Raw genomic sequence first — 19,114 nt, forward strand, 5'->3', positions numbered from 1 at the left:
ACTCATGTACATACATTTAACACCAAGTTTCACATGTGGTATGAGCAAATATCCCCTAGTAACTGAGCCGGGACGCTCTAAACTCATGCAGGACGAGACTACTTCCATACCTGGGCTGGATTTGAATCCAGGTCCTAGAAGTATATGGACAGTAAGCTAACTTATTCCACCATGCTGATCCTAGCCATAATAACTCAAATTATGCGATTATTTTTATTCACCTGCTAGCCTTTTACAGCTTAAAATTATCCACAGACATTCTCCCAAAAGTTGTTGGACAAAAGACTATCTGATTTCTGGGTCAAAACCAGTCATTTGGCCACCAGCAACATTTTCCCCAATGTTCTAAAGACTATCCCTTGAGCCAGGAAACCAAGAATACAAATCTCTGGTTTAAGGACTGCAATTGCCACTATTAAAATCACCGAAGATCTCAGTGCCCCACTCAAGAAAAAAATATTGCACAGTGCTACAAGAGGTGAATTAGTGTACTCCAATCCTCCATGTCACCTTTGGGAGATGGTTTGTTTTCATCGCCTGTTAGATCTAGGACACAAAAACATAAGAAATAGGAGCAGGAGTCGGCCATTCGAGCCTGCTCCGCCATTCAATGAGATCATGGCTGATCTTCTGCCTCAACTCCATTCACCGGCCCTATCGCCATATCCCTTGATGCCCTTACTAGTCAGAAATCTATCGACTTCTGTTTTGAATATACCCAATGACTGAGCCTCCACAGCCCTCTGGGGTAGAGCATTCCAAAGATTCACCACCCTCTGTGAAGAAATTTCTTCTCATCTCAGTCCTGAATGTCCGACCCTTTATCCTGAGGCTGTGGCCCCTGGTTCTAGACTCCCCAGCCAAGGGAAACATTCTCCCAGCATCCACCCCATCAAGCCCTGTAATAATTTTGTATGCTTCAATGAGATCCCCTCTCATTCTTCTGAATTCAAGAGAATACAGGCCTAGTTTACGCAACCTCTTCTCGTACGACAGTCCCGCCATCCCAGGAATCAATCTCGTGAACCTTCGTTGCACTCCCTCGATGGTAAGGAGACCAAAATTGTACACAGTACTCCAGGTGTGGTCTCACCAAGGCCCTATATAATTTGAGTGAGACTTCTTTACTCCTGTACTCAAATCCTCTTGTAATGAAGGCCAGCATACCATTTGCCTTCCTAATGGCTTGCTGCACTTGCACATTCACTTTCAGTGACTCATGTACGAGGACACCCAGGTCCCTTTGAGCATCTGCATTCCCCAATCTTTCACCATTTAGGAAATACTCTGCCTTTGTTTTTTCTACCAAAGTGGATAACTTCACATTTATCCACATTATATTCCATCTGCCATGCTCTCGCCCACTCGGAGCCTGTCGCGATCCCCCTGAGGCCTCTTCACAACTGACACTGCCACCTAGCTTTGTATCAGCAGCAAATTTGGAAATGTTACGCCGTGTGTGTGATCTTAATCTGAATAAGATATAATCATTCTTTTAACAGAGGGAAATTTCAGGTCCAGGAGCTCGTTTGGTCCCGAGTGTATTTTTGTTTTGTAGCACGATGATCAGAATTGAACACAATACTCTAAATGTGAGCTGACCAGTGCACAACCTTGTCCTCTATTTCTCTTCCCACCTATTCCAGCATGGTTTGTTTTTTTTAGTTGCCCCACAACATTGAAATTGATAAATCATGCATCACCTCTAGCTTCCTTTTTAAATCTTCCTTTCCATTTATACTTAGGATGTGCATTCTTTTAACCAAAATGCAATTTTGATTAGTGCAACATTTTTGATAAATCCTTAGGTTTCAAGACTGGAATCGCAAGCCCCTGTGACTCCTCCCTCTCTATACCATGTCCAAATAATATGAAAAGATTTGTCATCCCAAATAAAATTTGGGAGCCATTTTCCATAAAATGTCATAAACCACTGTGAAAGGATCAAAGGTATTAGTGAGTATGGCACTGCTACCGGTCCTCATACTTTTGTAGAAGACTGAATTGTTTTTTGTGATCAAGGCTTGTTCACAAAAAATAGGAGCATATGGTTTCTCTCTCACCTCACGTCATCTTTGTGTTTTTGCTTCTCTCTCTTCCACTTCTCTTTGCCTTTCTCGTCTCGCTCTTCTATTTTTCTCTCTTTCGTTTCAGGTGAGAGATAGTGGTGTGGCATGGCTTGGTGACGATAGAGCTGCTGACAGCATTTTCCAGAGGCAGGAGAGGGGCAGGGAAGGAAAATGCAGATGGCCATGGAAAGCCTTTCAGGTGGCGGGTTTGGGCAGCAGTGAGGGCCATATGCCAACAGCTCACAGGAAGAGCCTGGCTATTTGCTTTGGGGTGGTGAATCACAAAGTGATCTTTGGGTCAAAAGCAGAAGGCAAATGAGAGAGATATAACTAGGGTGCTGACAGCTCACAGCTGGTGAATTCCACCAGGGGGGAGGGGGGCGCGAGGAAGGAAAGAGATCGGATTACTGCATACGAGGAAGAAAGGATGGGGTCATGGGAGCCAGAGGGTGAAGAGTGGGAGCCCTGGGAGTCACAGGGAGGAGAATGAGGGTGAACAGCAGTGGTTGCAGGAGGAGAGAGTTAGGGTTGTGGCTAAGGGCATGAGTGGGTTGATCTGATTGGTGAACAGCAGTGGTTGCAGGAGGAGAGTTAGGGTTGTGGCTAAGGGCATGAGTGGGTTGATCTGATTGGTTGGGGGGAGGGGGGGAGATAAGAACAAAGAAAAAGAATGTGGCTGGAGAAAGAGTGCACCAGAATGCAATGTAAATAGAGCTCGAACTCCATTGCTCCACATCTAACCCTATCCTTTCCCACTGTCCGGCACCCATGTTGCACTCTCTTCTGCCCCATCTCCACCTTCGCTTACCCACTTTCATCAACCCCTCACTCCAATTGCCTTCTCTACCTTTCACGCTTTCCCAACACCTTCCCCTCCAATTCCCTACTGCCTCCCCTCACCATTCCCTTCCCTCCCCTCATCTCCTTCACTCTGCATTGCCTCCTGCCTCATCCCCATTCCTTTGCCCCCCCCACCAGCATGACTAGAAAGCCAGTGTCACATATCCATTTGTTGCTTTTAAATCATTTATTACTCTATAAAATTATTTTACCCTTGTAACCCCCTCCCATTACTTTCCCACCCCCTTTCCCCATCCTGCTTATACTGCTATAAATAGACTAAATACTGCTGGGAACCCCCCGAAGAGGATGCATTGGGACGGGGAGGGGAGTACGGGGCCATGGAGTTGGTGGGACGGGAGCTGCCGCGACGAGGCCCAAGAAAAAAATTTCTGGGAGTGGCCAACAAACCAGTTGAGACCCGAGCCCCGAGCCCGGAGGTGGCTGGAAGCAGGCTGGGAAGCGTCCGAGAAGGCGTGGGGAGAGGCAGATGGCGAGCGAGATGGGGCTGTGGAATGCCAATGGTGGCTGAGTGAGAACGGGGGGAGGCCGATGACGGCAGGAACGGAGGGGGGATGTGCTGATGGTGGCGGGAGCGGGACATTGTGGAAGGATCGGGAGAGCTGCAAAACAAAATTTATATTTAATTACATTTTTTAATTAAATAAAGTTAAAATAAGCTTACCTCAAAGGCTTGAAAGGTCTGCAGCAATGTCACCCGAGCTGAAGACTGGGAGGTCACATAGGCAAGTAGGCAATGGTGCTACCTATTTTGGAGACCAAGTAATGCAGAACTTAAGAGGCAAGGGTAAACATCCAGTTGACAATTCACTTAAAAAAAAAGTGAATTTGCAACTTTAAAATGTAAATTTGTGTTTTGTTCACTGGTACTGCTGCTTTCCTGGGAGCGCTTTGTTTAATGTTTGTCAACTTCCCTTAATTTAAATCCATTTAATTTGACCAAAATGATGCTGGCAGGGGTTGGCTGCCTGTGTTCTTTCTGATTAGCTAAAGTCCGTGCAAGATCCTCCCTCAGCATAGGATACAGTTTAATTTATTTTCTTTTATTTTCCCCCAACCATTTCGAGCTACATATAGTGACACCACTATTCCCAGCCAGAATGGAGACAACTGGGTAATTCCTCCATCAGTGACTGGGATTGATTTTACGCACACATGTACGTAACTATCCTCCACTCACTGCATTTTGCTGGAGAAATCACTATTGTTAATAATCAGGAGAAGTTGCTGCAGTTTTGGTCACGAGTTCCATTTGCTGTAGACTCTTTTTAAATAGATTCTGTAAATAGACTTTGTTAGCTGTAAAATACATTGTTTGCCGTAAGTCCCGCCCCGCCTCCAACTCCTTAGCTGACAGTGATGTCAATAGACACTGACAATTTCCAGTCTCAAAGTTCAACCAGGGAGGCATTCCCATGTGACCCTGCACCAAATCCCTCCCATTTCTCATGTTTTAGTGGCCGCGTTCATACTTGTCCCTCCGTTACACTCCTTCAGCAGTTTGTTCTCACTGACTTTCTGCGGTGGCCCTGTACTGCCATTCTACTGGTTCATGATCCTGTCGGGTTTCTGACTTTGTTTCAGCTGCCTGCTTTATTCATACCGCAGTCTCCACGCAGAGTGGAGAGAGAGGGCATGCGAGAGAGACAGAGTGAGCGAGAGAGACAGAGTGAGTGAGAGGGAGGGAGGGGGGCCAGAGTGAGCGGGGAGGGAGGGAGGGGGGCCAGAGTGAGCGGAGAGGGAGGGAGGGGGGCAGAGTGAGCGGGGAGGGAGGGAGGGGGGCCAGAGTGAGCAGGAGGGAGGGGGGCCAGAGTGAGCGGGGAGGGAGGGAGGGGGGCCAGAGTGAGCGGGAGGGAATGTGGAAGTACAGTTTCTCACTTAGACACAAAATGGCTTCCTGGGCATAGAATACAGAACTAAAATGGCCGACAGCAGGATTCACTAATTAATTAGTTTCAAAAGGATGAGGCAATTTAGGGATGCAACATATGTACTCCTTATCTATGATAAGCTTAGCAAGGAGCCTCATTTACCAAATTTATAGCCAAGGACATGATAAAGTAAACATCGGCCCACAGGCTCAGTTGGTACAGTGGGAGAACAAAGGGATCCCATAATAAAGGATTAGTTAATCTTATCCCAAGGTAGTTCCGTTCGTTATTTTTAACGAAGCCTGGAATACGTTGTTTCAATAATTTGCAAGGTCTGTGCCTTTGTAATCAGGTATGATTTAATACTATGTAATGTGGCATAGAAAGCCAGTTTTGTTTCTGTACTGTATAAATATGTTACAAATTCTGTTTTACTTCGAAGAGGTCTGATGTAGCCTTTGACTACACAACCCTTCCCTTGCAAGCAAATAAAGCCTGTCTTTGACGATACTTTGTGTTTAAAGAGTCTTACTCGGGAGTCGAGACTTCGACAGGAGGGAGGGAGGGAGGGGGGCCAGAGTGAGCGGGAGGGAGGGAGGCGGGCCAGAGTGAGGCCAGAGTGAGCGGGAGGGGGGCCCAGAGTGAGCGGGAGGGAGGGGCCAGAGTGAGCGGGAGGGAGGGGGGGGGGCCCCCAGAGTGAGCGGGAGGGAGGGAGGGGGGCCAGAGTGAGCGGGAGGGAGGCCAGAGTGAACGGGAGGGAGGGAGGGGGGCAGAGTGAACGGGAGGGAGGGAGGGGGGCAGAGTGAGCGGGGGGGGGGGGGGGGGGTGAGTGAGAGGTGAGAGGTGAGTGAGAGTGAGATACATGATGCATTTACCCACTGCAGAGCTGCAAAATTATAATTCTGATTGGTAATGGGGAATTTATGACACCTATTAGGCGTGCGTGCATAACTCTGAACAGAGTGAAAACAATTTTTCTTTACCCAGCATCAGAGGGTCCTTTCGGAGCTTGTTCATAGTGCACGTCACAGAATAGCCCTTACCTCTCTCGGTAAAACCGTTCCGATTCTCGTCTTGCCTCCTGTGTGGAAAAAATACAACTGAATAAACAAACATAACCCACAGACCCTGCCGCAGCCTAAACACAATAGGAGTTCCCACTCCTGGAAAATTTCATCAATTTTGCTTCCAATTTCCACCCCTCCCTCACCTTCACATGGACCATCTCGGAGTCTTCCCTACCCCTCCTTGACTTCTCTATCTCCATTCTGGGGATAGGCTGTTTACCACCTACTTCCACAGCTACCCACCCCACTTCCTGTAAGGACTATATTCCATTCTCCCAGTTTCTCCGTCACGTCTGTTCTGGCAATGCCACCTTCCACGCCAGTGCTTCAGATATGTTTTCCTTTTTCCTCAACCAAGTATTCCCCTCCACTGCGGTTGACAGGGCCCTCAATTGTGTCAGTCCCATTTCCCACATTTCTGACCTCACCCCTCCCCAGGACCACGATAGTGCCCCCCCTTATCCTCACCTTCCACCCCACCAGCCTTCACATTCAACAGATCATCCTCCACGATTTCTACCACCTCCAGCGCGATACCACCACCAAACACCACATCTCCGCCCGTCAGCATTCCAAAGGGATTGTTCATTCCGTGACACTCTGGTCCAGTCTTCCATCATCCACTCCCCTTACCCCGGTACCTTCCCATGCAAGCGCAGGAGATGCAACACCTGCCCTTTCATCTCCTTCCTTCCCACTGTCCAGGGCCCCGTACGCACTTTCCAGGTGAAACAGCGATTTACTTGTACTTCTTTCAACTTAGTATACTGTATTCGCTGTTCACGATGCGGTCTCCTCTACATTTGGGAGACCAAATGCAGATTGGGCGACTGCTTTTCTGAACACCTTCATTCAGTCCGCAAGCGTGACCTCAAGCTTCCGGCCGCTTGCAATTTTAATTCTCTATCCCAAACGGGCTCTCTGTCCTCGGCTTCCTACACTGTTCCAATGAAACTCAATGCAAGCTTGAGGTACAGTACCTCATCTTTCGATTAGATACTTTACAACCTTCTGGCCTCAACAATATAAAGGGAGGAAGTTTTTCTACACCTATACAAAGCCCTGGTCATACCACATCTGGAGTACTGTGTACAGTTCTGGGCACCGCACCCTAGAAAGGATATAATGGCCTTGGAAGGAGTGCAGCGCAGATTCACCAGAATATTACCAGGCCGCCAAGGATTAGATTATGAGAGAGATTACATTAACTAGGCTTGTATTCCCTGGAATATAGAAGGTTAAGGGGTGATATGATGGAGGTTTTTAGGATGTTGAAAGGAACTGATAGGGTAGAGAGAATTTTTTCCCGCTAGTGGAGGAGTCTAGGTTAATGGGACATAACCTTAAAATCAGAGCCAGGCCATTCAGGAGAGAAGTTAGGAAACACTTTTTCACACAAAGGGTGGTAGAAGTGTGGAACTCTCCCACAAAACGCAGTAGATGCTAGCTCAATTAATAATTCTAAACCTGAGATCGATAGTTTTTTGCTAGCCAAGGATATGGAGCCAAGGCAGGTGGATGGAGTTAAGATACAGATCAACCATGGTCCCAATGAATGCACAATAGGCTCGAGGGCTGAATGGACTCCTCCTGTTCCAATGTACAGTAGCAACTTCACATCATAAGCACTGCTCCCATTTTCTTGGACAGCAGGTGCTGGTAATGATTCTGCTGTTGCCATTTAGACATCCTCTGGACCCATCTTTTGTTTCTTTATTTTTCCAGTATCACCCCCGTTTTGCCTTGCACCATCGTCCCTTTTGTCATTTAATCTCTCCTGCCCTCCACCCTATCACAGACCTTCCCTTTTGTTCTCTACCCTACCCCCCCACCCCAAATTTTTCCCTGGCTTTGTACTTGCGTAAACTGTTAAATATCTAACTGCTTCCAGTTCTGATGAAAGGTCATCGACCTGAAATGTTAACTGTTTCTCTCTCCACAATGCTACCTGGCCCTCTTTCAGCAGCGTTAAGTACATGAATGAGGGAGAAAGGAATAGAAGGTTATGTTGATAGGATGAGATGAAGTAGGGTGGGTGGAGTTGTGACGAAGGGTCATCGACCTGAAACGCTAACTCTATTTCTCTCTCCACAGATGCTGCCTGACCGGCTGAGTATTTCCAGCATTTTCTGTTTTTATTTCGGATTTCCAGCATCCGCAGTATTTTGCTTTTGTGTAGGGTGGGAGGAGGCTTGGACACGTTGGGCTGAATGGCCAGTTTCTGCGCTGTAAATTTAACGTAATTACTCATAACAGGCGAATTATTCCAGCACCCACGGCTCTGTGAAATTTCCAACTGAAGCCATGGAGAGAAAGCACAGGGGAATATCCTGAGCCATTTCTAACAAATAATTAACTTGTGATTTAGATTTTTAAGCAATTCATAGCTGTATATGCTGACCGGAGTACAACAGACTATGGCAGAGTAAAGAAATATGTGCAATTTGATGAAGTGGCTTTATAACACTTGCTGCTTCGGAATTGATTATGTGGTTTTCTGGTTAGTCATTCTTCAGTGGTACTTTTGCTGCTTTTGATCAGCTCTCATATTTAATTGGCCGAAATAAGAACTTACCTTGTTACTAAGCAGGACTCTTTGCCCCACAGAAATGCACTGGCAGGAACGTGCATTTAAAGCAAGACAAGTTTTCATAGCCAATGTCATAAATGTGGAAATAGACATTTATAATGGAAAAACTTGACAGGAAGTGTGTGTAGACAAAAGATTTTAAACTATATTATGTAGATTTATTTATCTTACTAAACTTTTTTGCTTCTGTCTCAACTAACCAGCATTAACTATTGGAGAAAATCAGGAAATAGTGATTTAACTAGGTTCTGTCATATCTGTAATGTTTCAAACTTTTTACATGACTTTTGGCTGATTCCATAAAGCAGCAAAAGGTAGCTTATTGGCAGCCCAGTCGTTATCACCCCCATCATCTGGTTAGCTGGTCAGCAGTGCTCAGGGTGTCAGCATGAGCTGACCAGGTGAATCTAATGTGTTGCTCCATGGAGCAATAAGATGCGATTTTATCACGATTCATTATTTTTAGTTATTGAGAAAGCCAGCTGAAGACACCACCAAGGCAGAGAAGACAAGACCAAGTAAATCAAGTAGTGGCTATGTAGACATGACAGAATGCTGCACACGATGGTATACCCTTCTCTATAGGAAAGAAGAAAATGTCACACTGCCAAGTGTTTGGATTAAGAGTGTAATTGGCATATGCCTCAAAGCAGGTTAGCTGTATAGCCAGCCAAAATATGAGGCCCAGGATCTGAAGAGAAAAAGGTAACACAAAATATCAAAACACATTAACAGCACTGGGACAACACCATGTGACATCATCACCCCCACAATGACCATGACCGTGCATCCACCTGGGATGGAGAAGAGCTGTCCAGGACCCTTGTCTAACAAGTCAGTATCAGCAAACATCAGAATAAAGACAGTTAAGTCAATTAAACTGGAAACTAGTTCTCACAATCAGCAGGAACACACAGTGACAGTCGCACTGCTGCAGCAAGAAGTTACAACATGACATCATAGGAACTGAACTTTTTTACAGCTCCAGAATCAACACACACTATAAACAAAAAAGTGTCTCCACTCTCTAGTTTTATCAGCAAGTCTTTCCTATGTCCAGAAGGGCACAAATACAGAACAAAAATAAATCTACAAATGAATTCAGATGGTTTCAGACCACCACACACAGGGATAAGGTGACATTTACAGATACATACTTCTGCAGACTTGGCAGCATTTCGAAGAGTAATGAAAAGTCAGCCTGTTCAGGCTGAGAACACGGCAATGGCCGTGGAGCTGGGTACATCAACAAGTATTTATACAGCATAATAAAACGTCCCAGGGCGTTGCACAGGAGTATTAGAAAACACAACATTTCACACTGAGCCACATAAGGAGAAACTAGGGCTAGTGACCAAAAGCTAGGTTTTAAGGAGTGTCTTAAAAGGAGGAAAGAGAAGTGGAGAGGCAGAAAGGTTTAGGCAGGGAATTCCAGAGATTAGGGCCTAGGCAACAGAAGGCACGGCCACCAATGGTGGAGCGATAATAATCAGAGATGCGCAAGAAGGCAGAATTAGAGGAGCGCAGATATCTCGGGGGGGTGGGGTGGGGGGCTGGAGGAGATTACAGAGATAGGGAGGGGCGGGGACTGGAGGAGATTACAGAGATAGGGAGGGGCGGGGGCTGGAGGAGATTACAGAGATAGGGAGGGGCGGGGACTGGAGGAGATTACAGAGATAGGGAGGGGCGGGGGCTGGAGGAGATTACAGAGATAGGGAGGGGCTGGAGGAGATTACAGAGATAGGGAGGGGGCGAGGGGCTGGAGGAGATTACAGAGATAGGGAGGGGGCGAGGAGCTGGAGGAGATTACAGAGATAGGGAGGAGCGGGGGCTGGAGGAGATTACAGAGATAGGGAGGGGCGGGGGGCTGGAGGAGATTACAGAGATAGGGAGGGGCGGGGGGCTGGAGGAGATTACAGAGATAGGGAGGGGCGGGGGCTGGAGGAGATTACAGAGATAGGGAGGGGCGGGGGCTGGAGGAGATTACAGAGATAGGGAGGGGCGGGGGCTGGAGGAGATTACAGAGATAGGGAGGGGGCGAGGGGCTGGAGGAGATTACAGAGATAGGGAGGGGGCGAGGAGCTGGAGGAGATTACAGAGATAGGGAGGGGCGGGGGCTGGAGGAGATTACAGAGATAGGGAGAGGGCGAGGCCATGGAGGGATTTGAAAACAAGGAATGAAAAGGTTTGAAAACATCACCATCATAAGCCAGCAGAGCTGTCAGTTCTGTGGCCCAATAACTGCGCTACAGTTTTTTAATAACAATTGCAACTGTTCTTTCAGATGATAATGATTGTATAAAAGCCAATAATGAACAAGATTTTAATTTGCCACGGAGGTTGGGAAAAATTAATATAAAAGACGAGTCTGATATTCAACAAAAGGCAGAGTTTGGAGTAGATTGTCAGCCTTAAAAGTGGAGACATTTGTATCACATTACAAGGCTGAACAAGGTATTTTCTATTTCTAAATGCTTATGGTAAAGTTTCAGCCAAACCAAGGCCAACACAACCTAAACATGGGGATTCCTCAACACAAAAGGCAAAGTTACAAAATGTGTCTCAGGGCATAAACATTTTACGCCAATCTGCTCTGCAGTTCCCTCTCCTTACCCCTCCGCCGAATAATCTTTTCCTGTCCATTGCATTTCGTTCCAGCCTGTCTTTCTCGTGGTGCAGCCTCTCGAACTCCAGTCGCTCCAGCTCCTTTTTCAATATTTCTCTAACCTCCCGCTCCTCTCGGATTTCTCGTTCATATGCCTCACGATGCCTGTTTTATATCAGGACAATCACTCACAACAGTTCTGCAGACACAGTGCCCCAATCAAACCTTTTTGATTACATCAGGATTAGCAAACTGTTCAGGTTAATCTAAAATTAGCAGATTAAAACCGAGTCACAATATACTTTTCATACTCAGGGGAGGAAGGAGTTTCCACTTTGAAAGATCGCCTCATATAATCTCCCATGATGACTCAACAAATTCATCCAATAGTTGTTGAGCCATACAGGCCCAAAAAGCACCAATTTAATCCACAGTCTATGCTGAGTTATCTGATCTCACCTGGAGCAGCAGCAGGAAAGAGCAATTGGTCCTCAGCATCTGTGGATTAGGCATAGGAAAACCAGCCAGGCTTCCCACTGCTGATCGCTGCGAGAAGCAAGTGAGTGTATCAGGCTCAGTTGTGACACTGTTGAAAAGCCTACCAACACTCACCATCAAGGCTCACAGATAAATCATAGACACCGAGTAAGGTACCAGATATCTCTTGGTGCTTCTGGAGGGAGTCAAACTTGCAGCAGAGGAAGAAGAAAGTTAATTGGAGGGGGAAACAGGCAAGAAAAAAAAGGTTCACTTCCCACACTCCCCTTCCCGCTCACTCCTGGAAGTGGTTAACAAAATTATTTAATCTATCTCCTTCCCCAGGAGCAAAGCTCTTCTTTAACAAATGATATTTTTCTCATTGTTCCTTGGATAACTTTTGGCCTGCAGTAAAAGGGAAAGAAGTCTTGCATGTGCCTGCTCTCTGGTCTTACACTTTTTCTTTTGTAGGCAAAGTATTTCCCATTTTTAGTGCAGTGTGCCAGATTCCTATGACCTAGATTAAGCTGCAAAGCTTAATCCAAGTTTAAAGAAATTTGCCACAGTAAATTGCACAACTCTATTTCAGCACTGACTAAGGATCAAAACCAGGAACCTTTGCAAGGGTCTATACCACAACAGATGACACAGTCATCCATGGAGCTATTAGGGAAACTGCATGATTTCTATTATTATTTAATATTTAATAGATGTTTCTCCATGACTTGGAAAGTAGGGTGAAAACAATTTTCTCTTTACCCAAGATCAGCAAAGGGTCTTGTAGTATCTTCATGCATCTTACGGAGTAGTTTCTGCTCTCGCCTTGTCTCCTGTGTAGAAAAGGACACAATGTCACACGCTGTTGTAAACATGCATGAAAATACACTCCCAAATTAAGGAGATTATATTCCACTCTTATTAAAATCACTACTGGTTCTCAATAATTTTGTATTTGCCTGAAACAATACACGTGGAGCAGCATTTACAGAAGAGCAGCAAATAGATAATCTTTACATCTTAATTCTTACCATACTAACACCTGCATAGAATTCAATATCCTTGCTTTTTTCCCCCCCCCACTTCCTTCCCCTTCTTTCCTGAAGGTGCCACCTCATTCTGGGGCATGGTTCCACAGATACTAGCAGCTAATATGGCTGTTGTTCACATGTAAGCCAAATATACTTTCCAGCAAAGGTCATAGCAGTGCCATCTGGTTTATCTCCCCTACTGCCGAGAACTTAGGCTAATTACATGGCCCTTACTGCTACCCTCGCTGAGATTACTCAACTCAGCAGAGATCAGGGAATGGAACACTCCCTGCAGCATCAAGGTATAACATAACCTGGGCCCATACAAGGAGCTCAATTTTTTATATTGACCCTGTATCAACATGTACTAGTTCCCATCATGGTTAATTTTGCACCAGACCTGTTATATATTCAGAGCGGATACCAATACCAGCCCACAACAATAAAATCTTGTATTTATATAGTGCCTTTAACTTAGAAAAATGTCCCACGGTGCTTCATATCAGACATTATTCTATACAAATGTCACCATGAAAATAAGATTGAACTATATACACAAACTTTTAATGAGAGATATATGTTCCTGCAATGCCACTCAACCTCTCTAGCCCAGAAAGGGAACAATTGAAACTGTGCAGTCTCATTCCTGCAGGTAGTAAATTGTTCTTAGAAATTTTACATTTTAAAATATTTTTCTTACTTTCCCTTTCTGTCTCTTAATCCAACCTTTTATCCCCTCTCTATTTCTCTTTCTATATCTGATTTGACTCTAATTCATCCTCATTTACTTCTCCGTCGTTCCTGTTTCTTTATCATTAAATCTCATTGGTTAAGCAGATAGATTGTTGGCCCCGTCGTTCACTAAGGTCCCAGATGCCTGTTATCAGCTTACACTTATAGCAATTTGCGTGCAAAAATTTTGAGCTGAAGGAAGAGGATAAAAGTCTAACTAATGGGGCACACCGTGAAATACACTGCTCTAGCAAATTCTGGGGCACCATGTGGACATTACAGAGCAAAATACAATGCAAGGGAAAGGAAACATGGGCAAATTTGGCAATCACAAAAGGGCAAAGTTCTAAATTTATCTCAGTCTACAAGTGCTCTACTCCAATCTGTAATAGGGTTTCCTCTCCTTACCCCTTCCATTAGAAATTTCTGCGTCTCCAGTGCCTCTCGTTGCAGCCTCTCTTTCTCGAGGCGCATCCTCTCGAGCTGTAGTTGTTTCAGCTCCCTCTCCAGCATTCTTCTAGCTTCCCGCTCCTGTCGGGTTTCTCGCTCCCACGCCTCACGTTCTCTAGTGGGGAAAAAAATAAAGAAAACTCTTCAGGTTACACATCAGGGCCAGACCCAAGGTAAAAATCAGCAAGCAACACAGGAAAATTCAGCCAGCCCTTGCTGTTTACATCAGAATGAAGGGAGGCTTCAGCTTAACCCTACAATGATCTAGAAATTCAGGTGGTTTGAGTCACCCGTTACCGCCATGAAATGGTGAGAAAACACCGGCCCGCGCTCTTCCGCCAGTTGGTAGCGGGTCCCGAGGCGGCCGCCATTTTTGGCACATTAAAAGAACTCTCGCCAACAGCAGTGCTGCCAATCAGTTGGAGCGGGCAAAACATCCATTTTGAAGTTCTCCGCTTGCATTGCTGCCCGTGCTAAATCTCGCCAGTGAGTGCTGCCACTAAAAGGTCTTTCAGCAGTGTTAACAGCCATGAGGAGTTTGGCAGGACTTATGAGGATGGACGCCGGAACTTCAAACGCCTCCTTTGCCAAGGTTCTTCTTTTAAACTTTAATTTTTTGCCCATCAATGGCGGGGGATCGGGGGAGGGCGGGTGCATTTTCTGGCAGCTTTCCAGGAGGCTTACAGTGTTTGAAGGTCAGTAAATCAATGGGTGAACTCCATTGCAACGATTGAAGATGATCTGTCATAAGATCTCTTATCTGCATTCAGGCTGTTGGAAGAAAATTTTAAATGGCACCGTAGTGCCTGCTGAAATACTTGGCATTTATTGACATTTTGCAGACACTGGCATAACAGACAGCTGACTTGATCTGCTTGCACCAACTTGTGATATCACTTGTACAGACGTAAGACAGGAACGGCTAGTCAACTGTTGGGGTAAAACTAAGAGCGAAAAATTATGTTTAGGAAGAACAAGGGAGGTAAAGGGTGTTTAAGGGCGGGGTTACGCAACTGGCAGGACATAGGTATCACTGTGAGAATAGGGTTGCGAAATACCAACATGTCACATGAAAGAAGCTAGCCAACAGTTGTTTGTGAAAGAAGCTAGCTAACGGTATAATAATATAATTAACTTGTTTTTGACAGAATGTGATTAAGGGTTGCTAAGGTATCGGATTGGCCAAAGTTGAAGGATGCTAAAGTACCAGATTGGCCAAGGAATTAATGCAATAACTGCTGATATGGTACCTTTCCTGTTTTTAAACTGTATAAAAGAAGCTCGGCTACTATTGTAAAACCGAGAAGCTGGCAGCCGAGACCGCGGGGTCTACTGTTCTTCTTCTCCCAGAGCGCTCTGTACATTAAACTGTGCATTTTTACTTCTCTCAAACTATTTGGTTGTGTGAGTTTATTCACATAAGTCTAAGTTGGGTAACGCGTCAACCTCGTATATCACTTGGCCCGCTCAGGCTCCAATTAAACCCTAACAAATTGGCGTAGTCAGGTAGGATCAGCTCGGAGGGCGCTGGAGCACTCAGAGGTGATCTCGGGCGAGTAGTCAAATTTTTGACCGTCCATCAATTAGCGACGCTAGACGGGTGACACCGGAGCACCGACTGATCAAAAGAACAAGAAAGGGGTTTGACGAGAGGTGAGAATTCACAGTTAACCGAAAGTTTGTGGTATTCTTTGTTTGTTTGTATCTTGTAGGGCATTTATAAGGATCATAAGGTAAAACTCGTAGACGTCGCTTACTACCTTCGGGGTTGGACCGGCAGAAGGTCCCGGGGAACCACCGATACATAGGTTGCACGTACGCTCGCTTCTCTTCGTGAGGAGGACGTACCTCTGACAACACAGGGTAAGGAGAGGATTTACAAGATGACAGGTAAGGGTCAAACATGGGGGCCTTCGGGCTCCCTTAGTAATCAGTATATGGCTGATAGGAGAACCCTAATAAAAAAAAATGTGGAGAGATGGATGGGATACGAGTCAGACATTGGTAGCACAAAGAGAATGGTGGGAAAAGGGGGAAAAGGAGAAAAAGGACAAGACTAAAAAGGCAGGAATACGCTTGGTCCACCAATTGGTTGGCTTACAAGAAGCCGTTGAAAAATGTAAGATTGGAATAAAAGAAAGAGATAGTAAGTTAGAAGCCAAAGACGTCAAAATTAGGGAACTAGAGAAGAAACTCGAGTATTTAGAATCAAGTAAAAATACATATGGAATGATGCCAGTATTGGGAGATATGGGAGAACCCTTCCCACCCTATGAAGAAAAAACAACCGCCACGGCCCCAAGTACAGGGGAAGAGGCAGGAATTGAAACATTTGCCATGGCCCCTGTGGCACGGGGAGGCACGATAGCCGCCCCCTCTGCAAAATGGACACCATTCACGCCAGGTGATAGACAACAGATAATGCAATTTTTGGGATCATTAAAACCCCGTAGCAATAATAGAGTTCTGGAAAAACTTAGAACGAACATGGCAAAGTCACCAATTACATACTAGAGATGTACATCAATTAGTGAGAGCAGCCTGTCCCGCGGACAGATGGAGACTTATGGGCAGGGAGCCGCACCACCTACCCAATTTAGGGATGGCCAGTGGGCACTTCAATTGCCTCACACTACTGAAGTAAATGCATTGCAGGCAATTTTTATACCATTTAAGGCAGAAGTACAAAGGGTGTTGGGGGCAGCACAGACAAACTGGAATAAAATCACAGCTTGTAGACAACAAAAAGGAGAAGGGTCTTCTGAATTTGGTGAACGATTGTTTACGATATATGAAGAGAGTTCGGGCCAAATTAACCCCAAATGGAAGACCCTGCCTTTGTACAATTATTTAAAGATGGGTTGACAACCGAACACCAAAGGATCCTAAAAATGGGAGTTGTGGCTGCTAATACCTATGATCCAGTTGTCCAATGGGCATGCTCTGTAGATGCCCTGGAGGCCCAACAATCCCATGCGGTCCGTATCAAGCAAGAAAAGGTAGCAGCCGTACAAGGAAACGGCCAGGAAGCACGACCCAAAATGAAGGGAAATTGTCACAATTGTGGGAAACAAGGACACTTTGCTGAAGAATGTAGAGCCCCGCGACAGGAATGCTCATTTTGTAAGAGAGGTCACACATGGGAAAAATGTTATAGTAGATTAAATCAAGAACAGGGAAAAATGACCAGTGATGAATACCGAGAACTCCAAGCCTTTAGGGATGCTCGGGACGGAGGGCACTGACATGCAGCGGCCCCCGTAATTAAAGATAAGGAAGATAGTAGAATTTGTGTGTCCGCACTAGTAGGGGGCTGACAGTGTAACATGCTAGTGGACACTGGCGCATCTATGTCTATAACCGATTTACCTTTACCCATCACAAAAACTAAAATTTATTTGACCGGATTAGGGGGAACAAAGACCCCCGCCTTTTTAAGTACAGTACAAGTGGTCGAATTAGATGGCCATTTGATCCCGATGAGATTTTGTGTGTGTAAAAATAATGAAGGAACTATAATGGGAAATGACCTTATGAGGGAATATAAAATCCTGATTGACTGTCATAAAGGAAATTTGATCTGGCCTAGACAGGATGGAAGTAAAACGGAAGTAAACCAATATGCTGCAAATTGCACTAAAATAGCAACTGCTAAACCTCTTTTCCGGGATTGGAAATTAGAAACTGGTAATTTTGGAACAATATGTAATGCCGGAGAAGGCGTATGGGCAGAGGATAAATTAGATACCAGAAAAGTAAGAATGGAACCAATTAAAATCCCTGGACCAGAGCATAAACCGCATAGACAATACCCAATAAAACCCGAAGCTAAGAAAGCAATTACGGAAATAATTAAAACATTGGAAGAACAGGGAGTAGTGCGTAAAACGGAAAGCACAACCAATTCCCCTACCTGGCCGGTAGGAAAACCCGACGGAACTTGGAGATTAACTATTGACTATACCGCTTTAAATAAAAGTAATACCAAAGATACATCCTATTGTAGCAAGTCCAGCGACAATATTAAATGGGTTAAGCGCAGAACATAAAGTTTTCACGGTATTAGATATTGCAAATGGATTCTGGTCATTACCTTTGGACCCAGAATCCCAGGAGAAATTTGCGTTCACTATAGGAGATACGCAATACACATGGACCCGCTTGCCACAAGGGTTCCATAACAGTCCGGCTATATTCCATAGAGTCATGCAGTCTCTACTGGAGACAGTTGACCTCCTGAAGGGAAGTACTATTCTACAATATGTGGATGACCTCCTCATTGCTTCAGAGAAGGAGGAAGACCACAATTGTGCACTCTATTTGGTGTTACGAGCACTAAATAGTAAAGGGTTTAAAGTGAACCCCAAAAAAGCGCAAGTTGGGAAATCAGAAGTAACCTATTTGGGCCATAAAATTTCGCAAGGAACTAAAACAATGCCAGAAGATAGAAAAGCGGCTATACGGGCTATGCCCAGACCCAGTACAGTTAGGAGAGTTAGGAAAGTATTAGGACTCTTTAACTATAGTAGGAACTTCATCCCCAACTTTGCTAAAATAGCGGAGCCAATACAAAGATTAGTAAAAGGAGGGAAAGCGGCCCTCGATCAGATAGAATGGGGATCGGAACAAGAAAATGTGTATACCGAACTAAAAACTGCCTTAACATTAGCTCCAGGATTAGGATTACCCAATATAGGTAAGCCATTTCACATCTATTGTGAAAATGAAGGAGGCTTCTATGCTGCGGTAGTCACTCAAGACCACGGGGGTGATAATAGACCGGTAGCCTATTATTCCACACGACGATGTCCGGCAGCAGCCGGACTTTCTCGGTGTGTAGCTGCCCTGGATTGTGCAGCATGGGCGGTAAAGGTTAGTGAGCCCATCGTAATGACAGGAAAAATTATCCTCCATACCAAACACACCTTGGTAGAAATGTTAAATACCGGAAGATTAAGGTCAGTTTCAAATATGAGGAGGGCAAGATGGGAAGCCGTATTAGTACCAGCTGATAAATCAGTACAAATAATTCGGGACACCGGAGTTAACCCAGCCGCAGGAATGTTAAACGAAGGAGAACCACATGTGTGGGGATATAGATGAGGAAGCTGAGGAAAGTTGGATTAAGGAAGAAGCTTTGGAACAGACAGAAGAGGTCTTCTATGTAGATGGATCCCGCAAATATATTAAACGGCTTACCTAGAACAGGCTGGGCAATAGTGGACAATACTCTTAAAACAGTAAAATCCGGGCGATTAGGAGGAGGACTATCCGCACAGGTTGCGGAGATAGTCGCCCTAACCAAAGCCCTTGAATTAGCAGAAGGAAAAACTGTCAATATTTATACAGATAGCCGGTATGCCT

The 19,114-nt window shown here is 45.2% G+C and overlaps 1 protein-coding gene across 3 annotated transcripts in view; it reads right to left on the bottom strand.

Annotated features, from left to right (window-relative positions):
- LOC147108419 (scaffold attachment factor B1-like) overlaps window positions 1–19,114 on the bottom strand; it is a 90,822-nt gene that overhangs the window by 3,071 nt on the left and 68,637 nt on the right. The window contains exons 16-20 of one of the 3 annotated variants that reach the window (XM_086005037.1): window positions 13,709–13,865; window positions 12,300–12,370; window positions 11,072–11,228; window positions 5,845–5,882; window positions 2,064–3,532 (exon numbers count right to left, since the gene is read on the bottom strand). In XM_086005037.1, coding sequence (XP_085861163.1) covers window positions 3,178–3,532; window positions 5,845–5,882; window positions 11,072–11,228; window positions 12,300–12,370; window positions 13,709–13,865 — 778 coding nt within the window. In that variant the 3' untranslated portion in view covers window positions 2,064–3,177. Of the gene's footprint in view, window positions 1–2,063; window positions 3,533–5,784; window positions 5,883–11,071; window positions 11,263–12,299; window positions 12,371–13,708; window positions 13,866–19,114 lie in introns of those variants that run through there. The other 2 variants (XM_086005038.1, XM_086005039.1) reach the window with 2 other exon arrangements.

The sequence above is a fragment of the Somniosus microcephalus genome, chromosome 13 (genome assembly GCF_052327205.1).
Source record: "Somniosus microcephalus isolate GS21.2 chromosome 13, FLI_Smic_1.0, whole genome shotgun sequence".
In the NCBI taxonomy this organism is placed as follows: domain Eukaryota; kingdom Metazoa; phylum Chordata; class Chondrichthyes; order Squaliformes; family Somniosidae; genus Somniosus; species Somniosus microcephalus.